At 30.0% G+C, this 18,920-nt stretch overlaps 1 protein-coding gene across 3 annotated transcripts in view; it reads left to right on the top strand.

Annotated features, from left to right (window-relative positions):
* CRTAM (cytotoxic and regulatory T cell molecule) overlaps positions 1 to 18,920 on the top strand; it is a 243,889-nt gene that overhangs the window by 87,993 nt on the left and 136,976 nt on the right. For 2 of the 3 annotated variants that reach the window (XM_053696809.1, XM_053696810.1), the window contains exons 3-5: positions 4,291 to 4,443; positions 16,596 to 16,736; positions 16,820 to 16,975. In XM_053696809.1, the coding sequence (XP_053552784.1) occupies positions 4,291 to 4,443; positions 16,596 to 16,736; positions 16,820 to 16,975 (450 nt within the window). The remainder of the gene's footprint in view (positions 1 to 4,290; positions 4,444 to 16,595; positions 16,737 to 16,819; positions 16,976 to 18,920) is intronic. The other variant, XM_053696811.1, reaches the window with a different exon arrangement.

The following is an 18,920-nucleotide window of genomic DNA, read 5'->3' as shown; positions in this document are numbered from 1 at the left end:
ACGGGTTTGTAAAAACCCGTAATACCAGCGCTGTAGGGAAGTGAGCGGTGAGGGAAAACTGCTCGTTAGCACCGCATAGCCTCTAACGCAAAACTCGTAATCTAGCCGTTAGTTTCTGTCCTTAAGCCAGCATTCCACCAAGTTCACAATTTTTGAATCTAGATCAAGGAGATACAGTTTGTGAATAAGTTTATTGTGTGGGACGGTGTCAAATGCTTTGCTGAAATCTAGATATGCTACATCAACTGCTCCACCCTTGTCTGAATAATCATGTAGATATATAGGTATAGATATATATTGTTCCCAAACACCATCAGATATATGTAGAAATATGTATGTATGAATAAATAAAAAGAACATATTATTGTATGGGAAGAACTTTGGAATGTGAAATATTCCTATTTTCATGTCGGTTTAGAGCAAATGAGAATAAGGGATTGGGTTTGCGTGAGAGTGGGGATATCGGTTAACGCAAGAGTAGCCTAGCGCGTGGAATTTTACTTCTAGCGCAGTTAGTGCACAAGCGTAATATCTCTCCACTCGTAATCTGGCCCAACATGTTTATATATGCACAGTATATATCAGTAATTAACTGCTGCATTACAAAAGGTCTGCACCCACAATAAATATTTATAAATGCACAGTATATATCAGTAATTAAGTGCCACATTACAAAAGGTCTGCACACACAATAAATGTTTATATATGCACAGTATATATCAGTAATTAAGTGCTACATTACATAAGGGCTGCACACACAATAAATGTCTATATATGCACAGTATATATCAGTAATTAAGTGCTACATTACATAAGGTCTGCACACACAATAAATGTTTATATATGCACAGTATATATCAGTAATTAAGTGCTACATTACATAAGGGCTGCACACACAATAAATGTCCGCTACATTACATAAGGTCTGCACACACAATAAATGTTTATATATGCACAGTATATATCAGTAATTAAGTGCGGCATTACTAAAGGTCTGTACACACAGTAAATGTTTATATATGCACAGTATGTATCAGTAATTAAGTGCTGCATTACAAAAGGTCTGCACACACAGTAAATGTTTATATATGCACAGTATATATCAGTAATTAATCACTGCATTATAAAAGGTCTGCACACACAATAAATGTTTATATATGCACAGTATATATCAGTAATTAAGTGCTACATTACATAAGGTCTGCACACACAATAAATGTTTATATATGCACAGTATATATCAGTAATTATACGTCACATTACATAAGGTCTGCACACACAATAAATGTTTATATATGCACAGTATATATCAGTAATTAAGTGCTGCATTACTAAAGGTCTGCACACACAAATGTTTATATATGCACAGTATATATCAGTAATTAAGTGCGGCATTACTAAAGGTCTGCACACACAAATGTTTATATATGCACAGTATATATCAGTAATTAAGTGCCGCATTACAAAAGGTCTGCACACATAATAAATGTTTATATATGCACAGTATATATCAGTAATTAAGTGCTGCATTACAAAAGGTCTGCACACATAATAAATGTTTATATATGCACAGTATATATCAGTAATTAAGTGCTGCATTACATAAGGTCTGCACATACAATAAATGTTTATATATGCACAGTATATATCAGTAATTAAGTGCTGTATTACATAAGGTCTGCACACAATACATGTTTATATATGCACAGTATATATCAGTAATTAAATGCTGCATTACAAAAGGTCTGCACACACAATAAATGTTTATATATGCACAGTATATATCAGTAATTAAATGCAGCATTACAAAAGGTCTGCAAACAATAAATGTTTATATATGCACAGTATATATCAGTAATTAAGTGCTGCATTACAAAAGGTCTGCACACACAATCAATATTTATAAATGCACAGTATATATCAGTAATTAAGTGCCACATTACAAAAGGTCTGCACACACAATAAATGTTTATATATCCACAGTATATATTAGTAATTAAGTGCCGCATTACATAAGGTCTGCACACACAATAAATGTTTATATATACACAGTATATATCAGTAATTAAGAACCACATTACAAAAGGTCTGCACACACAATAAATGTTTATATATGCACAGTATATATCAGTAATTAAGTGCCACATTACTAAAGGTCTGCACACACAATAAATGTTTACATATGCACAGTATATATCAGTAATTAAGTGCCACATTACAAAAGGTCTGCACACACAATAAATGTCTATATATCCACAGTATATATTAGTAATTAAGTGCCGCATTACATAAGGTCTGCACACACAATAAATGTTTATATATGCACAGTATATATCAGTAATTAAGTGCTGTATTACATAAGGTCTGCACACACAATAAATGTTTATATATGCACAGTATATATCAGTAATTAAGTGCCACATTACATAAGGTCTGCACACACAATAATGCTTATATATGCACAGTATATATCAGTAATTAAGTGCTACATTACATAAGGTCTGCACACACAATAAATGTTTATATATGCACAGTATATATCAGTAATTAAGTGCTGTATTACATAAGGTCTGCACACACAATAAATGTTTATATATGCACAGTATATATCAGTAATTAAGTGCTGCATTACATAAGGTCTGCACACACAATAAATGTTTATATATGCACAGTATATATCAGTAATTAAGTGCTGCATTACATAAGGTCTGCACACACAATAATGTTTATATATGCACAGTATATATCAGTAATTAAGTGCTGCATTACATAAGGTCTGCACACACAATAATGTTTATATATGCACAGTATATATCAGTAATTAAGTGCTGCATTACAAAAGGTCTGCACACACAATAAATGTTTATATATACACAGTATATATCAGTAATTAAGTGCTACATTACATAAGGTCTGCACACACAATAAATGTTTATATATGCACAGTATATATCAGTAATTAAGTGCTGCATTACATAAGGTCTGCACACACAATAAATGTCTATATATGCACAGTATATATCAGTAATTAAGTGCTGCATTACATAAGGTTTGCACACACAATAAATGTTTATATATGCACAGTATATATCAGTAATTAAGTGCTGCATTACATAAGGTTTGCACACACAATAAATGTTTATATTTGCACAGTATATATCAGTAATTAAGTGCTACATTACATAAGGTCTGCACACACAATAAATGTTTATATATGCACAGTATATATCAGTAATTAACTGCTGCATTACAAAAGGTCTGCACCCACAATAAATGTTTATATATGCACAGTATATATCAGTAATTAACTGCTGTATTACATAAGGTCTGCACACACAATAAATGTTTATATATGCACAGTATATATCAGTAATTAAGTGCTGCATTACATAAGGTCTGCACACACAATAAATGTCTATATATGCACAGTATATATCAGTAATTAAGTGCTACATTACATAATGTCTGCACACACAATAAATGTTTATATATGCACAGAATATATCAGTAATTAAGTGCAGCATTACATAAGGTCTGCACACACAATAAATGTTTATATATGCACAGTATATATCAGTAATTAAGTGCTGCATTACAAAAGGTCTGCACACACAATAAATGTTTATATATGCACAGTATATATCAGTAATTAAGTGCTACATTACAGAAGGTCTGCACACACAATAAATGTTTATATATGCACAGTATATATCAGTAATTAAGTGCCACATTACAGAAGGTCTGCACACACAATAAATGTTTATATATGCACAGTATATATCAGTAATTAAGTGCTACATTACATAATGTCTGCACACACAATAAATGTTTATATATGCACAGAATATATCAGTAATTAAGTGCAGCATTACTAAAGGTCTGCACACACAATAAATGTTTATATATGCACAGTATATATCAGTAATTAAGTGGAGCATTACATAAGGTCTGCACACACAATAAATGTTTATATATGCACAGTATATATCAGTAATTAAGTGCTGCATTACATAAGGTCTGCACACACAATAAATGTTTATATATGCACAGAATATATCAGTAATTAAGTGCAGCATTACTAAAGGTCTGCACACACAATAAATGTTTATATATACACAGTATATATCAGTAATTAAGAACCACATTACAAAAGGTCTGCACACACAATAAATGTTTATATATACACAGTATATATCAGTAATTAAGAACCACATTACAAAAGGTCTGCACACACAATAAATTAGAGCTAGCAATATATAAACCTAATAATTATTAATGTATTTGCTACAGTTTTAAAAGACAGAAGATTTGGACTAATTCGCTATTCAAGAAATGTGCTGCGTATCAAGTTATGGAATGTAACCCTTGAAGATGAGGGCGTGTATACCTGTCTGCTCTATACCTACCCAGTGCAAAGAACAAATGTAAACGTCACTATTTTAGGTAGCTGAAATGTAAATTGTTTTATTTATTTAATCAAGAAATACTTCAGCTAAAGATATGAAGAAAAAAAAATTGAAATACCATTGGTTTTTGGATATTATTTTTAATATTTAGGCCTAGATTACAAGTGGAGCGCACTTCCATAGACTACAATCGGAGCCTCGTTCTCATGCCATGAGACACGGAAAAGCACCTAGCGAAGCATTGGGCAGCAAATTAAAAATATAGATGTACAGTATAAGAATACAAATGCAAAATGTGGTTTAGCACAAAAGTTTATATAGAAATCTACGTAAATGCTGCTAATACGACCCAGGAAATACACAAACAAAAAGGTATCGGCGCACATCCATTTTCAAAAGCACAACAGATTTTTTTAACTGCTGCAAACAACAACACCAAGGAACAACTATTCTTTTTAAATAAAATGTAATATTTATTTATGTGTTACTATGTGTATATACATATATATTTATGTGTTGCTATGTGTATATACATATATATTTATGTGTTACTGTGTGTATATACATATATATTTATGTGTTACTATGTGTATATACATATATATTTATGTGTTACTATGTGTATATACATATATATTTATGTGTTACTATGTGTATATACATATATATTTATGTGTTACTATGTGTATATACATATATATTTATGTCTTACTATGTGTATATACATATATATTTATGTGTTACTATGTGTATATACATATATATTTATGTCTTACTATGTGTATATACATATATATTTATGTGTTACTATGTGTATATACATATATATTTATGTGTTACTATGTGTATATACAAATATATTTATGTGTTACTGTGTGTATATACATATATATTTATGTGTTACTATGTGTATATACATATATATTTATGTGTTACTATGTGTATATACATATATATTTATGTGTTACTATGTGTTTATACAGATATATTTATGTGTTACTATGTGTGTATATACATATATATTTATGTGTTACTATGTGTATATACATATATATTTATGTGTTACTATGTGTATATACATATATATTTATGTGTTACTATGTGTATATACATATATATGTATGTGTTATTATGTGTATATACATATATATTTATGTGTTACTATGTGTATATACATATATATTTATGTGTTACTATGTGTATATACTTATATATTTATGTGTTAGTATGTGTATATACATATATATTTATGTGTTAGTATGTGTATATACATATATATTTATGTGTTACTATGTGTATATACATATATATTTATGTGTTACTATGTGTATATACATATATATTTATGTGTTACTATGTGTATATACATATATATTTATGTGTTACTATGTGTATATACATATATATTTATGTGTCACTATGTGTATATACATATATATTTATGTGTTACTATGTGTATATACATATATATTTATGTGTTACTATGTGTATATACATATATATTTATATGTTACTATGTGTATATACATATATATTTATGTGTTACTATGTGTATATACATATATATTTATGTGTTACTATGTGTATGTACATATATATTTATGTGTTACTTTGTGTATATACATATATATTTATGTGTTACTTTGTGTATATACATATATATTTATGTGTTACTATGTGTATATACATATATATTTATGTGTTACTATGTGTATATACATATATATTTATGTGTTACTATGTGTATATACATATATATTTATGTGTTATTATGTGTATATACATATATATTTATGTGTTATTATGTGTATATACATATATATTTATGTGTTACTATGTGTATATACATATATATTTATGTGTTACTGTGTGTATATACATATATATTTATGTGTTACTATGTGTATATATATATATTTATGTGTTATTATGTGTATAAACATATATTTATGTGTTAGTATGTGTATATACATATATATTTATGTGTTACTTTGTGTATATACATATATATTTATGTGTTATTATGTGTATATACATATATATTTATGTGTTAGTATGTGTATATACATATATATTTATGTGTTACTATGTGTATATACATATATATTTATGTGTTATTATGTGTATATACATATATATTTATGTGTTACTATGTGTATATACATATATATGTATGTGTTACTATGTGTATATACATATATATTTATGTGTTAGTATGTGTATATACATATATATTTATATGTTACTATGTGTATATACATATATATTTATGTGTTACTATGTGTATATACATATATATTTATGTGTTACTATGTGTATATATATATATTTATGTGTTATTATGTGTATATACATATATATTTATGTGTTACTATGTGTATATAAATATATATTTATGTGTTACTACGTGTATATACATATATATTTATGTGTTAGTATGTGTATATACATATATATTTATGTGTTACTATGTGTATATACATATATATTTATGTGTTATTATGTGTATATACATATATATTTATGTGTTAGTATGTGTATATACATATATATTTATGTGTTACTATGTGTATATACATATATATTTATGTGTTATTATGTGTATATACATATATATTTATGTGTTACTATGTGTATATACATATATATGTATGTGTTACTATGTGTATATACATATATATTTATGTGTTAGTATGTGTATATACATATATATTTATATGTTACTATGTGTATATACATATATATTTATGTGTTACTATGTGTATATACATATATATTTATGTGTTACTATGTGTATATACATATATATTTATGTGTTATTATGTGTATATACATATATATTTATGTGTTACTATGTGTATATACATATATATTTATGTGTTACTATGTTTATATACATATATATTTATGTGTTACTATGTGTATATACATATATATTTATGTGTTAATATGTGTATATACATATATAGTTATGTGTTACTATCTGTATATACATATATATTTATGTGTTACTATGTGTATATACATATATAGTTATGTGTTATTATGTGTATATACATATATAGTTATGTGTTACTATGTGTATATACATATATATTTATGTGTTACTATGTGTATATACATATATATTTATGTGTTACTATGTGTATATACATATATATTTATGTGTTACTATGTGTATATACATATATATTTATGTGTTAGTATGTGTATATACATATATATTTATGTGTTATTATGTGTATATACATATATATTTATGTGTTAGTATGTGTATATACATATATATTTATGTGTTACTATGTGTATATACATATATATTTATGTGTTAGTATGTGTATATACATATATATTTATGTGTTACTATGTGTATATACATATATATTTATGTGTTATTATGTGTATATACATATATATTTATGTGTTACTATGTGTATATACATATATATTTATGTGTTACTATGTGTATATACAGATATATTTATGTGTTACTATGTGTATATACATATATATTTATGTGTTATTATGTGTATATACATATATATTTATGTGTTACTATGTGTATACACTTATATATTTATGTGTTACTGTGTGTATATACATATATATTTATGTGTTACTATGTGTATATACATATATATTTATGTGTTACTATGTGTATATACATATATATTTATGTGTTACTATGTGTATATACATATATATTTATGTGTTACTATGTGTATATACATATATATTTATGTGTTACTATGTGTATATACATATATATTTATGTGTTACTATGTGTATATACATATATATTTATGTGTTATTATGTGTATATACATATATATTTATGTGTTACTATGTGTATATACATATATATTTGTGTTACTATGTGTATATACATATATATTTATGTGTTACTTTGTGTATATACATATATATTTATGTGTTACTATGTGTATATACATATATATTTATGTGTTACTATGTGTATATACATATATATTTATGTGTTAGTATGTGTATATACATATATATTTATGTGTTACTATGTGTATATACATATATATTTATGTGTTACTATGTGTATATACATATATATTTATGTGTTATTATGTGTATATACATATATATTTATGTGTTACTGTGTGTATATACATATATATTTATGTGTTATTATGTGTATATACATATATATTTATGTGTTACTATGTGTATATACATATATATTTGTGTTACTATGTGTATATACATATATATTTATGTGTTACTATGTGTATATATATATATATATATATATGTATGTGTTACTATGTGTGTATACATATATATTTATGTGTTATTATGTGTATATACATATATATTTATGTGTTACTATGTGTATATACATATATATTTATGTGTTATTATGTGTATATACATATATATTTATGTGTTACTATGTGTATATACATATATATTTATGTGTTACTTTGTGTATATACATATATATTTATGTGTTACTTTGTGTATATACATATATATTTATGTGTTACTATGTGTATATACATATATATTTATGTGTTACTTTGTGTATATACATATATATTTATGTGTTACTATGTGTATATACATATATATTTATGTGTTATTATGTGTATATACATATATATTTATGTATTACTATATGTATATACATATATATTTATGTGTTATTATGTGTATATACATATATAATTATGTGTTACTATGTGTATATACATATATATGTATGTGTTACTATGTGTGTATACATATATATTTATGTGTTAGTATGTGTATATACATATATATTTATGTGTTATTATGTGTATATACATATATATTTATGTGTTACTATGTGTATATACATATATATTTGTGTTACTATGTGTATATACATATATATTTATGTGTTACTTTGTGTATATACATATATATTTATGTGTTACTATGTGTATATACATATATATTTATGTGTTATTATGTGTATATACATATATATTTATGTGTTATTATGTTTATATACATATATATGTATGTGTTACTATGTGTATATACATATATATGTATGTGTTACTATGTGTATATACATATATATTTATGTGTTACTATGTGTATATACATATATATGTATGTGTTACTATGTGTATATACATATATATTTATGTGTTAGTATGTGTATATACATATATATTTAAGTGTTATTATGTGTATATACATATATATTTATGTGTTACTATGTGTATATACATATATATTTATGTGTTACTATGTGTATATACATATATATTTATGTGTTATTATGTGTATATACATATATATTTATGTGTTACTATGTGTATATACATATATATTTATGTGTTATTATGTGTATATACATATATATTTATGTGTTATTATGTTTATATACATATATATGTATGTGTTACTATGTGTATATACATATATATGTATGTGTTACTATGTGTATATACATATATATTTATGTGTTATTATGTGTATATACATATATATTTATGTGTTACTATGTGTATATACATATATATTTATGTGTTACTGTGTGTATATACATATATATTTATGTGTTACTATGTGTATATACATATATATTTATGTGTTATTATGTGTATATACACATATATTTATGTGTTACTATGTGTATATACATATATATTTATGTGTTACTATGTGTATATACATATATATTTATGTGTTATTATGTGTATATACATATATATTTATGTGTTATTATGTGTATATACATATATATTTATGTGTTATTATGTGTATATACATATATATTTATGTGTTACTATGTGTATATACATATATATTTATGTGTTACTATGTGTATATACATATATATTTATGTGTTACTATGTGTATATACATATATATTTATGTGTTATTATGTGTATATACATATATATTTATGTGTTATTATGTGTATATACATATATATTTATGTGTTATTATGTGTATATACATATATATTTATGTGTTACTATGTGTATATACATATATATTTATGTGTTACTGTGTGTATATACATATATATTTATGTGTTACTATGTGTATATACATATATATTTATGTGTTATTATGTGTATATACATATATATTTATGTGTTAGTATGTGTATATACATATATATTTATGTGTTACTATGTGTATATATATATATATTAATGTGTTAGTATGTGTATATACATATATATTTATGTGTTAGTATGTGTATATACATATATATTTATGTGTTACTATGTGTATATACATATATATTTATGTGTTACTATGTGTACATATATATATATTTATGTGTTACTTTGTGTATATACATATATATTTATGTGTTACTATGTGTATATACATATATATTTATGTGTTACTATGTGTATATACATATATATTTATGTGTTACTGTGTGTATATACATATATATTTATGTGTTACTATGTTTATATACATATATATGTATGTGTTACTATGTGTATATACATATATATGTATGTGTTACTATGTGTATATACACATATTAGCACACAAATATACAGTATATGTATATAAGCATAGACATATTTATTTACAGGGAACACACAGTCCCCATTCATCTCTATGTAAAGGGACTTTTCAGTGCTGTTTTTTTTCTAACACCCCTCACTTTAACGTCTTATAACTGCTTTGTGCGGTTTTTTATTACATTAATGGTTATATTTTTTATTTCTATAAAACAGCTGTTCACCTTCCTGTGGGGGCAATTGGGGCACATTTTAGTAATTAACCAGAGGTCTGACCTCTGGTTAATTGTGCTAAGCACAAAGTGCTCCCGCGAGCTGGCATTAGCATTAACAAGTCACTTGTAATGGCTGGTTATTTTACGTGCGCTTGTAAAGGGGCAAATATTGCTCCACTTGTAATCCAGCCCTTAATGTTCTATTTCTGATACTGTCAGATAAAACATTCTAATGACATTTTGGGATTATTAAACCTCATCATGTTTCTTTAAGCTCCACTAGAAAGTGAAAGAAGAAGCAAACAAATAATAAAACCACAAAAGGAAATCGCTGTTTCTTCAGCCTGTAATGCGAGCGTGTGGGTTTTGTAGATGACTTGTGGTTCTCCCCCTCCAATGAGCAAGTTTGTCAACCCCTCATAATTCTAACCACATGGGAGTTTTTGTGCAGCTCCCAAGGATGAGTTGTCAGAAGCCGCTGTATTTATTTGGTCTACACCAGAGATACCCAACACGTCTCCCCAAGGATTAGAGAACAGATAGCTTTAATTCCTGGTGGGACCTTCCCCATCTCCCCCCCACAGAAACTTATAGATCCTATGTAGACTGGGAGCCCATGTCCTGTATTTATTTGGTCTAAACCAGAGATACCCAACACGTCTCCCCAAGGATTAGAGAACAGATAGCTTTAATTCCTGGTGGGACCTTCCCCATCTCCCCCCCCCACAGAAACTTATAGATCCTATGTAGACTGGGAGCCCATGTCCTGTATTTATTTGGTCTAAACCAGAGATACCTAACACGTCTCCCCAAGGATTAGAGAACAGATAGCTTTAATTCCTGGTGGGACCTTCCCCATCTCCCCCCCCCCCCCCCTTACAGAAACTTATAGATCCTATGTAGACTGGGAGCCCATGTCCTGTATTTATTTGGTCTAAACCAGAGATACCCAACACGTCTCCCCAAGGATTAGAGAACAGATAGCTTTAATTCCTGGTGGGACCTTCCCCATCTCCCCCCCCCCCACAGAAACTTATAGATCCTATGTAGACGGGGAGCCCATGTCCTGTATTTATTTGGTCTAAACCAGAGATACCCAACACGTCTCCCCAAGGATTAGAGAACAGATAGCTTTAATTCCTGGTGGGACCTTCCCCATCTCCCCCCCCACAGAAACTTATAGATCCTATGTAGACGGGGAGCCCATGTCCTGTATTTATTTGGTCTAAACCAGAGATACCCAACACGTCTCCCCAAGGATTAGAGAACAGATAGCTTTAATTCCTGGTGGGACCTTCCCCATCTCCCCCCCCCCCACAGAAACTTATAGATCCTATGTAGACGGGGAGCCCATGTCCTGTATTTATTTGGTCTAAACCAGAGATACCTAACACGTCTCCCCAAGGATTAGAGAACAGATAGCTTTAATTCCTGGTGGGACCTTCCCCATCTCCCCCCCCCACAGAAACTTATAGATCCTATGTAGACTGGGAGCCCATGTCCTGTATTTATTTGGTCTAAACCAGAGATACCCAACACGTCTCCCCAAGGATTAGAGAACAGATAGCTTTAATTCCTGGTGGGACCTTCCCCATCTCCCCCCCCCCACAGAAACTTATAGATCCTATGTAGACGGGGAGCCCATGTCCTGTATTTATTTGGTCTAAACCAGAGATACCCAACACGCCTCCCCAAGGATTAGAGAACAGATAGCTTTAATTCCTGGTGGGACCTTCCCCATCTCCCCCCCCACAGAAACTTATAGATCCTATGTAGACGGGGAGCCCATGTCCTGTATTTATTTGGTCTAAACCAGAGATACCTAACACGTCTCCCCAAGGATTAGAGAACAGATAGCTTTAATTCCTGGTGGGACCTTCCCCATCTCCCCCCCCCCACAGAAACTTATAGATCTTATGTAGACTGGGAGCCCATGTCCTGTATTTGACCAACTCTCTTGTTGGGGACGGGTTGTTGCTGATTTGTACAAAGATTAGGAGTAAATAAAATATGAACAACTTTTGAGGAAACCTCAGTTACTTTAATCAAAATGTTTGGATAACCTATAGATAAATATGTCCCAAAGCAAAGGTGTACTAATAAGTAGCTTTATACTATGCCATAAATGTACTGTATATATAGTATATATGTGTGTATAAATAGACTATGTTTGTGTATGTGTGTATATATAGTATGTGCATCAAACATGTCTGCAAATGTCTACATCAGTTCAGTTACTACAAATGTCTGTTTAGTTATTTAGCTTAGTATGCCCAGTAACTCATAAAGTTACATCTTTATTCATAATCTTGTGTGTGTTTATATAGTATACATGTAAGTATGTGTGTATATATGTGTATGTATATATGTGTTTATGTAAATATGTGTGTATGTTTATATAGTATACATGTAAGTATGTGTGTATATATGTGTATGTATATATGTGTTTATGTAAATATGTGTGTATGTTTATATAGTATACATGTAAGTATGTGTGTATATATGTGTATGTATGTGCGTGCATATAAGTGTATGTATATATGTGTTTATGTAAATATGTGTGTATGTTTATATAGTATACATGTAAGTATGTGTGTATATATGTGTATGTATGTGCATGCATATAAGTGTATGTATATATGTGTTTATGTAAATAGGTGGTAAGTGTCTATATATAGTAAATATGTGTATGTGTGCATATATGTGTGTATATATGTGAATGTGTTTATGTAAATATGTGTATATATACAGTATAGTATATATGTGTGTATAAATAGACTATGTTTGTGTATGTGTGTATATATAGTATATATAAGTGTGTATATATAGTATATATGTTTGTATAAATAGAATATATGTTTGTGTATGTGTGTATATGTTTATGTAAATAGGTGGTAAGTGTTTATATATAGTAAATATGTGTGTGTGTATATATAGTATGTATGTGTGTGTGTGTGTGTATATATAGTATGTATGTGTGTGTATATATAGTATGTATGTGTGTGTATATATAGTATGTATGTGTGTGTATATATAGTATGTATGTGTGTGTATATATAGTATGTATGTGTGTGTATATATAGTATGTATGTGTGTGTATATATAGTATGTATGTGTGTGTATATATAGTATGTATGTGTGTGTATATATAGTATGTATGTGTGTGTGTATATAGTATGTATGTGTGTGTATATATAGTATGTATGTGTGTGTATATATAGTATGTATGTGTGTGTATATATAGTATGTATGTGTGTGTATATATAGTATGTATGTGTGTGTATATATAGTATGTATGTGTGTGTATATATAGTATGTATGTGTGTGTATATATAGTATGTATGTGTGTGTATATATAGTATGTATGTGTGTGTATATATAGTATGTATGTGTGTGTGTATATATAGTATGTATGTGTGTGTGTATATATAGTATGTATGTGTGTGTATATATAGTATGTATGTGTGTGTGTATATATAGTATGTATGTGTGTGTATATATAGTATGTATGTGTGTGTGTATATATAGTATGTATGTGTGTGTATATATAGTATGTATGTGTGTGTGTATATATAGTATGTATGTGTGTGTATATATAGTATGTATGTGTGTGTATATATAGTATGTATGTGTGTGTATATATAGTATGTATGTGTGTGTATATATAGTATGTATGTGTGTGTATATATAGTATGTATGTGTGTGTATATATAGTATGTATGTGTGTGTATATATAGTATGTATGTGTGTGTGTATATATAGTATGTATGTGTGTGTATATATAGTATGTATGGTGTGTGTATATATAGTATGTATGTGTGTGTATATATAGTATGTATGTGTGTGTATATATAGTATGTATGTGTGTGTATATATAGTATGTATGTGTGTGTATATATAGTATGTATGTGTGTGTATATATAGTATGTATGTGTGTGTATATATAGTATGTATGTGTGTGTATATATAGTATGTATGTGTGTGTGTATATATAGTATGTATGTGTGTGTATATATAGTATGTATGTGTGTGTATATATAGTATGTATGTGTGTGTATATATAGTATGTATGTGTGTGTATATATAGTATGTATGTGTGTGTATATATAGTATGTATGTGTGTGTATATATAGTATGTATGTGTGTGTGTATATATAGTATGTATGTGTGTGTATATATAGTATGTATGTGTGTGTGTATATATAGTATGTATGTGTGTGTATATATAGTATGTATGTGTGTGTGTATATATAGTATGTATGTGTGTGTATATATAGTATGTATGTGTGTGTGTATATATAGTATGTATGTGTGTGTATATATAGTATGTATGTGTGTGTGTATATATAGTATGTATGTGTGTGTATATATAGTATGTATGTGTGTGTATATATAGTATGTATGTGTGTGTATATATAGTATGTATGTGTGTGTATATATAGTATGTATGTGTGTGTATATATAGTATGTATGTGTGTGTATATATAGTATGTATGTGTGTGTATATATAGTATGTATGTGTGTGTATATATAGTATGTATGTGTGTGTATATATAGTATGTATGTGTGTGTATATATAGTATGTATGTGTGTGTGTATATAGTATGTATGTGTGTGTATATATAGTATGTATGTGTGTGTATATATAGTATGTATGTGTGTGTATATATAGTATGTATGTGTGTGTGTATATATAGTATGTATGTGTGTGTATATATAGTATGTATGTGTGTGTATATATAGTATGTATGTGTGTGTATATATAGTATGTATGTGTGTGTATATATAGTATGTGTGTGTGTGTATATATAGTATGTATGTGTGTGTATATATAGTATGTATGTGTGTGTATATATAGTATGTATGTGTGTGTATATATAGTATGTATGTGTGTGTATATATAGTATGTATGTGTGTGTATATATAGTATGTATGTGTGTGTATATATAGTATGTATGTGTGTGTATATATAGTATGTATGTGTGTGTGTATATATAGTATGTATGTGTGTGTATATATAGTATGTATGTGTGTGTATATATAGTATGTATGTGTGTGTATATATAGTATGTATGTGTGTGTATATATAGTATGTATGTGTGTGTATATATAGTATGTATGTGTGTGTATATATAGTATGTATGTGTGTGTATATATAGTATGTATGTGTGTGTATATATAGTATGTATGTGTGTGTATATATAGTATGTATGTGTGTGTATATATAGTATGTATGTGTGTGTATATATAGTATGTATGTGTGAAGTTTTTTGTTTTGTTTTCTGGCCCAGTATTGCATTTTGTAATAGCCCTAAATAAATGTAAGTGTAAAAAATAAAATGAGATTTGTGAATATATTTCTATATATTTATACTGTTTGTATGAGGTAGGAGATGATAACAATTGAGAATAAAGCGGAGTAAATGTGCAGACGATTTCTAATGCTATATATATGTTCGTTATGATCTCAGCAGCTCCATCTAAACCTATAGTGGTGGTCAGCCCCCCGCGGTATCACCCTGAGGACAACATAGTGCTGACCTGCCTCACCTCTGGAAGCAAGCCTGCCCCCGAAATCACCTGGTTACTGGACAACGCCATTGAAGTTTTTGGTATATTCTTATTATAAAGAGGATTGTTGTGTGAAAGTGACTATTTAAATGACTCACTAGTGTGCGTTTGTTGTTGTTTTAAGGGGAGACCAAATACAGTTATGATGGGAAGAGATGCAACGCGACGAGCTCTTTACAGATAAAACGATTTGCAAAGCGTTCATCAGCCAGGTGCATAGCCAGACACCATCTGCTGCACCGGGCGCGTGCTACTAAATCCTTCATGTTTCAGGGGTTAAGTAAGTAGCACAGATCTGTAAGATTATGTGATTTGGTGAAAGTATTCCCTCCCTGTAATCTGCTTAATCTCATCAGGTTAGTGCACAAATCCCACACTGAGCACAGACTGAGCACAGAAAAGAACTTTCCATTTATGTTTTATGATGAAACCAACCACTGTTTAAACTTAGCTTCTTACCATGAGAGCACACTGACGTAGGCTCAGGAGTGTGCACATGTACCAAACACTATACGGCATACTGACGTAGGCTCAGGAGTGTGCACATGTACCAAACACTATACGGCATACTGACGTAGGCTCAGGAGTGTGCACATGTACCAAACACTATACGGCATACTGACGTAGGCTCAGGAGTGTGCACATGTACCAAACACTATACGGCATACTGACGTAGGCTCAGGAGTGTGCACATGTACCAAACACTATACGGCATACTGACGTAGGCTCAGGAGTGTGCACATGTACCAAACACTATACGGCATACTGACGTAGGCTCAGGAGTGTGCACATGTACCAAACACTATATGGCATACTGACGTAGGCTCAGGAGTGTGCACATGTACCAAACACTATACGGCATACTGACGTAGGCTCAGGAGTGTGCACATGTACCAAACACTATATGGCATACTGACGTAGGCTCAGGAGTGTGCACATGTACCAAACACTATACAGCATACTGACGTAGGCTCAGGAGTGTGCACATGTACCAAACACTATACGGCATACTGACGTAGGCTCAGGAGTGTGCACATGTACCAAACACTATACGGCATACTGACGTAGGCTCAGGAGTGTGCACATGTACCAAACACTATACGGCATACTGAGATAGGCTCAGGAGTGTGCACATGTACCAAACACTATACAGCATACTGACGTAGGCTCAGGAGTGTGCACATGTACCAAACACTATACGGCATACTGACGTAGGCTCAGGAGTGTGCACATGTACCAAACACTATATGGCATACTGATGTAGGCTCAGGAGTGTGCACATGTACCAAACACTATATGGCATACTGACGTAGGCTCAGGAGTGTGCACATGTACCAAACACTATACGGCATACTGACGTAGGCTCAGGAGTGTGCACATGTACCAAACACTATATGGCATACTGACGTAGGCTCAGGAGTGTGCACATGTACCAAACACTATACGGCATACTGACGTAGGCTCAGGAGTGTGCACATGTACCAAACACTATACGGCATACTGACGTAGGCTCAGGAGTGTGCACATGTACCAAACACTATACGGCATACTGACGTAGGCTCAGGAGTGTGCACATGTACCAAACACTATACGGCATACTGACGTAGGCTCAGGAGCGTGCACATGTACCAAACACTATACGGCATACTGAGATAGGCTCAGAAGCGTGCACATGTACCAAACACTATACGGCATACTGAGAGAGGCTCAGGAGCGTGCACATGTACCAAACACTATACGGCATACTGAGATAGGCTCAGGAGCGTGCACATGTACCAAACACTATACGGCATACTGAGATAGCTCAGGAGCGTGCACATGTACCAAACACTATACGGCATACTGAGATAGGCTCAGGAGCGTGCACATGTACCAAACACTATACGGCATACTGAGATAGCTCAGGAGCGTGCACATGTACCAAACACTATACGGCATACTGAGATAGGCTCAGGAGCGTGCACATGTACCAAACACTATACGGCATACTGAGATAGGCTCAGGAGCGTGCACATGTACCAAACACTATACGGCATACTGAGATAGGCTCAGGAGCGTGCACATGTACCAAACACTATACGGCATACTGAGATAGCTCAGGAGCGTGCACATGTACCAAACACTATACGGCATACTGAGATAGGCTCAGGAGCGTGCACATGTACCAAACACTATACGGCATACTGAGAGAGGCTCAGGAGCGTGCACATGTACCAAACACTATA

Source organism: Bombina bombina, unplaced genomic scaffold (assembly GCF_027579735.1).
Source record: "Bombina bombina isolate aBomBom1 unplaced genomic scaffold, aBomBom1.pri scaffold_481, whole genome shotgun sequence".
Lineage (NCBI taxonomy): Eukaryota > Metazoa > Chordata > Amphibia > Anura > Bombinatoridae > Bombina > Bombina bombina.
The sequence above is the reverse complement of the archived record's forward strand: the minus strand, read 5'-3'. Positions and strand labels throughout refer to the sequence as shown.